We start from the raw sequence: 7,269 nt of genomic DNA, 5'->3' as shown, positions 1-7,269 counted from the left end.
GGGGTGTTGTCTTACAGCGACCTGAATAGATCGGGGCAGTGATCTTAGCTTTGGACTCAAGAGTCTAAGAAAGGTATTCCAAGGTACTCAAGTGATTTGTATTTTACTCAAGTTCTTTTAAAGGCTCTTAAAAAGTTCCAAGCAGTTTCTTATTTTTTTCGGATTAGTTTTGCAGGAAGTCCTAGTAGTTTACTGATTGGTTATAAAATAATGGCTTGGCAACTCACATAGCCCTTGGAAATGGACACTTTATTATTAACCCTAATCCTCTGTTCTTCCCCTTCCCGGAGATACCTAACCAGATCATTTAGCTAATAAAGGAAAACAAAATCAATAAATGTCATAAAAATGTTCGAGTTCAGTAAGAAGTTACTTTTCCCAAAGGCCTTTTACAAGTCATTTTCCATCAGCTTTGTTCACACCATTGCTAGCTTCATGAGATAGGGAAATCTTGAGATCTGAAGGTTCCATGTTCCAGATATCCCTGGCATATTCCTTAATTGTTCGGTCGCTGGAGAATTTCCCCGAGGCAGCTATGTTTCTGAGTACCATGGTGTTCCAGGCCTTGGGATTCTGTAGATAAAAAATGGAAGCAAGACATGAGGCTGTGCATGGTCAAGCATGCTTCCTATGGAGGTGGTAGAAGCCGCCCAGAGCGAGGTGTGAGCACATGCACCCTGCAATTGTAATACACACCTCTTAGGAGTAAAAAAAAATATTTTCCATTAAAAAAGAAACCAGGGATGTGAGTTCTTCAATCGGTCATTCCAGCTGTCTCTCCCATTATTAAGAATGAAGGAAGCGCCCTTTAAACCAGGGCTGGGGAACTTCCAGCTACAGGCTGTATAAAGCCCATGAAATCATCTGGTCTGGCCCTGCCAAGGCAACCGCAGATGGGACTTGAAATTTGACAAACATAGAGCAGGCTGAATTTTAAGTTGATAAAAGTGAATAACCCATACATACTCAATAGCTCTTGGCAGAAAACACATTCTCAACCCTTGCTCCAAGAGGAAGAAGGAAACTCATATTTGTTGTCTGCAGGGTATCTCATCAAGAGATTTAACCTGTGGGTCATAAAGCTTGAAAACCACTGCTGTGCCATCTGAGCTACAATGTAGGCAGACAGTGAGATGAGAGGCTGATGGGCTACTCAGCCGTTCTCGTTCTTTCTGAAAGTACACACACCAACAGGTTCACACTGAACCTCAAATTCTCCCCTGGGACCTCAGAACAGGGTCAGTGAAGGCTTTTATCCTTGAAGGAAATGATCTTATCAAAAATTTCATCATTTTATATAAAAGAATACAAGAAAAAATGTTGTAGTCTCATGATTTTTAAAGAACTTTAAAAGTTTGTTGAGAATGAGAGGGGCATCACTCAAAGCCATTAGCCAAGCACTATAAGCATTGAAAATACTAAAAGCGTCCTGCTTCTTCAAGTTACTGCAGAACAGTCTTGCCATTAGTTCATGCAGAGTTGGCACATCCCTTAATGAGATGGGAACAAGCATGTCCTCTTTCCTTTTTCTTTAGCTGTTGAAGTGGATAATGAGTAAACTTCCTAGTCATGTGGGTCAGGTTCATTAAGCCTCAACAATACAATTATTGTTTAGAAGACTGTAATGGGCACTAATGAACAAGAAAAACCGAATAAAATTCTGGGTTTCTAGATGGACTTCCTTTGGGTTGGGCCATCATTTCAACAGAGGAGATCCACTGTGTCAACCTGACATTCTTCCTTCCCCTTGTTCATATTCTTTTCTGATCTGTTTTCCTTTCTTGTGGTGACTTTTATGTCTCGCCATTCTCTTTCCTCTTTCTGGCTGCTCTCTCCAGGGTTCAGAAAACATGCAGTGAGCTGCTTGGCCCATGCTCCAGTAATGCCTTGCTTCTTCAGAGCTATCCACATGAGCTTCCTTGGGTCTGTGTGACTAGATATGAGTGTACCAGTAGCCTTGTGAGTCAGCAGAGGTCTTTTTTTTTTTTTCTTTTAAAGATGGATTTGTTTTATTTGGAAAGCAGAGTGGCAAAGAATTAGAAGCAGAAAGACAGAGAGATTTTTCCCTTCATTGATTTATTTCCCAAATGGCCATTAACAGCTGGAGCTTGGCAAGGCTGACACCAGAAACCTAGGACTCCATCCAGATCTCCCACATGGGTGGCAGGGGCCCATGCACTGGGACCACCATCTGCTGCCTTCGTAGGGAGCTGGATCAAAAGTGGAGTAGCTGTTACTATTGAACCAGTGCTCTATTATGGGATATCGGTGTTGTAATCAGAGGTTTAACCTGCTGTTTTACAGTGCCAGCCCTTAATATAGGTCTGTAATGATCCTATTTTATACCCCTCATAGGACACTGGGATGACTGTAAGAACTACCCAGTCACCTGCCTTAGGAAAAATAAATAGAAATGTCAGTGATCTGTCCCTATTCTGGGAAGCTTCTGAATCTGTCCCTTAGGCACAGTTGAGAGTCACTCTCTTCTGTCACAGGCCATGAACCTTTGCACACACTCACCAGACCCACCTATGGGGCTGATGTGGGAGGGTGGCTGTGTGAGGAGGCTTACACAACTGGCTCCAGTCCTTTGTTTTTCTAGCAGTGTCTTTATTCCTGTTAAACATCCAAATATGACATTTGTTCTCTTGTGCAAGTTTATTTCTTTTTAGACAGCCCCCACTCCATGAGTAGCCCAGGAGGGCTACCTACTGTGTGATTTTCAAAGAGTAAATGGTCAACCTGAAGGCCGATAAAGCTCAGCCATAGTGTCATCTGGGCTCTTTCAGTACTCATGTGGAGTACACCTGCTGCTGGCTGAGAATCCTGGGGGCCTGGCATCTGCACTGAGAGCTGCCCTGTGACTCTGGGGTGCTCCTCTGCTCTTTGAAGAGGCAGTCTTAACAGGCTGATTGAGGGGAGGCACCTTGAATCTGTTCATGTTGTGGTCTTGGCACCTTCCAGAGGCAGGAGATCCTTACCACCCTGGACAGGCCTGCTTACCAATGGCAGGTGCCCAATAAATACCAAATTATCTGTGATTATTATTTGACTATTACACAATTCATAACTGCTAATGAAATCTCAAATCGCAACCTCTGCCTGAACTTGGGAAAGACCACATTTTGATTAGAACCTTGGCAATTTCCTCACTTTTATTAAAGAAATAACAAAACAAAACAAAACAGGTCCCTGCTCTTTAGATCAAATAAAAAGAAATAAAATTTCTACTGGCTTCCTTTAATGATCCCAGCAACTTACCAGGTACAGCTCACTGACTTTCTCTTGACACTTGACGTAGGCTTCATAATCTGCAAAGACTTTAAATCTGTTGTGAATTTTTTTATGATTGGAAAGAAAAAACAAACAAAAGAAGATTAATTATTAGATGTGTGCTAAGATTCCATTGAAAATTCCCTTCTGCTCAGAGCCAGGTGTGGCTGATTTATAGAACTCATATTTCTCTGGACTAGAATTTGAACCAAACTCAAGCTTTTCAGGGCTCTTCCTACAGATAAGAAAGTCATCCTCTGGGTGTGCGTGAAGGTGGTTACACCAGTGGAAAAAACACATACCAAATGTGTGGGTCTCAGTCTAAAGACTCCCCAGCATTGTCATAGAAGCTGCTTTGGGCTTTTTTTTTTCCAGCCTAGGCTGGATGATCAGATCTTCCATTTATGCTAGTCTACATGAGTGGAATGTAGCCAATTTAAGATGTTCTTGTGCCCCCCCTTTCTTGCGGCTTGAATAGCACCATCTTCTTGCGAGAACTTACCTGTCATGATAAAACAGCATGTTCACGATGTCTTTGAAGAGGTCTGGCTGCTTAGGGGAAAAGAAGCCATTGTCAATTTGGTCAATGACCAGCTTCAGCTCTGGAAGGGCCTCGTAGTATTTTTTTGCCTCATACCTGCAAGGTGGGGATGGGTGGGAGATAGCAGAGTGGCACTGTTAGTGTGATCAGCAGAGTTCTCTACGCTGCATTCACTGGGGAAAACACAATCAGAAACACTAGTAGCTGTTCTCTTACCCTTTTTTGTCCAAAGCAGCCACATCATCTACTCTCATGCCAAAGATGAACAGGTTCTCTTCTCCAGCTTCCTCTGCCATTTCCACGTTGGCTCCATCCATGGTCCCGATGGTCAAGGCCCCATTCAGCATAAACTTCATATTTCCTGTTCCTGAGGCTTCGGTGCCTGCGGTGGATATCTGCTCTGACAGATCTGTGGCTGGAATGACTACAAGAAAGGTACACTGAGATGAATCATTCTGTCTCTCTAGATGTTGTCTCTCAAAAGAGGCAGAGAGGCAGAGAAACAGAGAGAGACGCAGAGTTCCTACCAGCTGGTTCACTCCCCAAATGCCTGCAATGGCAAGAACTGAGCTAGGGGCAAAGCCAGGCAACTCAATCTAGGTCTTCTATGTGGGTAGCTAGAACCCAATTACTTGAATCGTCATCACAGCTTCCCAGCTCTGCATTAGCAGACAAAGGGTAGAGCAGCAGAGGGGCAAGGACTTGAATGCAGCCATTTCCATAAAAAATATGAGAGTTCTAACTAAATCTTGACCTGTTTTGGTCATTAAAATAATACCTGCACTCCAAGATAAAGACTCAGGTGACACAGGATGAATCTTTGTCATTCACAGGCAATCTCTTCTTCCCATCTTTAGATGTGCCGCACAGCTCCAGGCTTATACTGCATTTTCCTGGTTTATAAACTTCAGAGTATTCATCAACTCTGTGCTGTGACTGTTGCATTACATTTCTCCCTTCATTTCCCTTTCCTCTTTCCAGTTTTTGTTAGATTTATTTTGATTTCTCTTACTTCATACTGCACTGTCTTGGTCTTCAAGTCCTAGAGCATCTCCTAAGTCACCTTTTGAAGCCTGAGAAGATGGGGGTCTCTCCAGGTCTCACCTCCTTCCCACTTCCTCTGTGGAGAAGCCCTCCAGTGAGATCTGCCTGGGGCTGGACATCAAGCCCTTGATCTTACAGCTGTATTTACACAGAAAGTAGCCCAATTCCTGCTCCCAGCCCTCCCTTGACTGAAGGGCCAGGACTACTCCTTAGCTTTACTCTTGAGAGTATGTGGATTAGATTTCTCTTCGTCAGCATTCCTAGCAGCCTGACTCTTTTGTCCTTGTGCACACATTCCTTAAACAGTCATGCTAGGGGACTCAAAAGCTCTGCTAAAAGGGAGACTCCCTGTGGTTGTAGCCTAGAACATAGATGAAGACACTGTTGGCAGGTGGCTGGTGCTTTGCCAGCATGTGATACACGCCATTAGAGGTTCCCAGCATGGCTTCTTGCCAGCCTGGCTACATCTGAAAACGCTTGTCTGAGATACAGCCAAGCCTCCTGATGTCTGCCCTCATTCCCTGTTGCTGCAGACATGGCCTTGTTTACCATGTCAGTCAGGGGACCAGCTGGGGAGATGGGAATTGGAGTTCCCCTGTACAGCAAGACTGCAAAATGGAGATTTTTCCTCCCTTTTGTGGAGCATCATTTATACCAGGCCCAAACTTTGGGCACGCTACCCCAGCACCCAGTTCTCCCTGGCAGGAGCAAAGCACACAATGCATGCCTGTGTTTACACATTATGTACTTATAAAGTAAGTGTAACAACGTGACGTGACACTGGAGACCTCAACCTCATTGTCTATTGGGTCACCTGCAAATCTCCAACTTTAGGCCCTTCTTCTACTCAAGAATGATGTCTTCTCTTCAAGATGACTAACTCTGTGAGGTCAGCTACCCCCAATTTCCAGAGTACACAGCCTCTAGAATGTTCCCCAACAGCTGCACACTCCACAGCGAGGGCAGTACCTTTTTCTGCAAGCGACACTCTGTAGTTCTCCAAGAAGACAACTTTCAACTTGCTTCCAACCACAGGGTCATTGTTCACCACTTGAGCCACTGATGTAATCAGCTTTATGATCATTTTGGCCATGTGATATCCTGGAGCAGCCTTGGGGAAAGCATCAAAAAAGACAGAAGGCAGCCACAATGAAGTGGAGAGAGCAGTGACAAGCGATCAGACTCAGCTGGTCCCTTGGAATAGAACCGACTTACTTTGCCACCAATTATTACCGTCCTTGGCACAAACAACTTCTTAGGGTCTTTCTTAATACCTGAAAGAGATGGAGAAGTGGATGGGACGGAAGACAACGTTGGCAGCCTGGGTGGTGCCACCTCCAAGGGGTTGGTCAGCAATGGGGCACACTGACTCACGGTTGTACATGGTGATCACGTGTAGGCAGTTCAGGAGCTGCCGCTTGTACTCGTGGATCCTCTTCACATGGACATCAAACATGGAAGAGGGGTTGATCTTGACTTTATACTCCTTTTCTAAGAACTGGGAAAACTTCATCTTATTCTCCTGTTGAGACATGGCATCGTATCAGAGGCCTATTGATCTTGAGGCCTTGGGTGGTCATTTTTAATCACAGCTGGAGCATGAACCCTCAAAACAGCACCCGAAGCCTTACCTGCTTCACGTTGGCAATTTCTCGGAGGAACACGTCGTCACCCAGGAAGCTGTGCAGCTTCGTCAGCTGGCTCAAGTCTTTCACGTAGTCCTCCCCAATTTTCTTTCCATGTCAAGGAAGAGGTGACTTTAACTCAGGCATGGGTACCAGGTCCAAATGTCTCTATCTAGTGAGTGGTCCTCACTCACCTACAACAGGACCAGGGTACTTCAAAAAGTTCACGAAAAATTGAATTAAAAGACGAGTTTGGGATGGGCATTTGGTGTAGCAGTTAAGATGCCCAGGTCCATTTGCAGTGCAGCACATTGAGCTGCTGCCTGAGATGTTGGCATCCTTTACGGGTGCCAGTTCTAGTCCTAGATGCTGTGCTTCAGTTACAGCTCACTGCTAATGTGCCTAGGAAAGCAGTGGAAGAGGACCCAAGAAGTGTCAACCTCTGCCATCCATGTGGGAGACTCAGGTGAAACACCTAGCCTTTGTGGCTATTTGGGGAGTGAGTCAATGTAGGGAAGATCTCTCATTGTGTCTGTATTTTGTCTCTCTCCCTCTATTTCTCTGTAACTATTTCAAATTAAAAAAAAACTTTTAAAAAAGATTTCCATATGCCTTATCTTCATGCCTGGGCATGAGTCCTACCTCCCCTTTAGATTCCAAATTTCTGTTAATGTTGACCCTGAGAAGCAGGTATGAAAGTAAAAGTGATAGGTTCCTGTCACACAATGCAGAAAATCTCTATTGAGCAATAGGTTCACAGCTTTTTAAAAAAATATTTTACTTGAA

At 44.3% G+C, this 7,269-nt stretch overlaps 1 protein-coding gene across 4 annotated transcripts in view; it reads right to left on the bottom strand.

Annotated features, from left to right (window-relative positions):
* Positions 1–87: 87 nt before the first annotated feature.
* LOC121168176 (glycogen phosphorylase, liver form) overlaps positions 88–7,269 on the bottom strand; it is a 30,593-nt gene continuing 23,411 nt past the window's right edge. For 3 of the 4 annotated variants that reach the window (XM_040998050.1, XM_040998051.1, XM_040998052.1), the window contains 8 exons: positions 6,490–6,591; positions 6,233–6,380; positions 6,074–6,132; positions 5,828–5,969; positions 4,031–4,238; positions 3,776–3,910; positions 3,262–3,328; positions 88–573 (listed from right to left, as the gene is read on the bottom strand). In XM_040998050.1, coding sequence (XP_040853984.1) covers positions 397–573; positions 3,262–3,328; positions 3,776–3,910; positions 4,031–4,238; positions 5,828–5,969; positions 6,074–6,132; positions 6,233–6,380; positions 6,490–6,591 — 1,038 coding nt within the window. In that variant the 3' untranslated portion in view covers positions 88–396. The remainder of the gene's footprint in view (positions 574–3,261; positions 3,329–3,775; positions 3,911–4,030; positions 4,239–5,827; positions 5,970–6,073; positions 6,133–6,232; positions 6,381–6,489; positions 6,592–7,269) is intronic. The other variant, XM_040998053.1, reaches the window with a different exon arrangement.

Source organism: Ochotona curzoniae, unplaced genomic scaffold, assembly GCF_017591425.1.
Source record: "Ochotona curzoniae isolate NIBS_2020 unplaced genomic scaffold, NIBS_Ocur_1.0 patch72, whole genome shotgun sequence".
Lineage (NCBI taxonomy): Eukaryota > Metazoa > Chordata > Mammalia > Lagomorpha > Ochotonidae > Ochotona > Ochotona curzoniae.
Note: the sequence above shows the minus strand (reverse complement) of the source record. Positions and strands in the feature narration are given on the sequence as shown.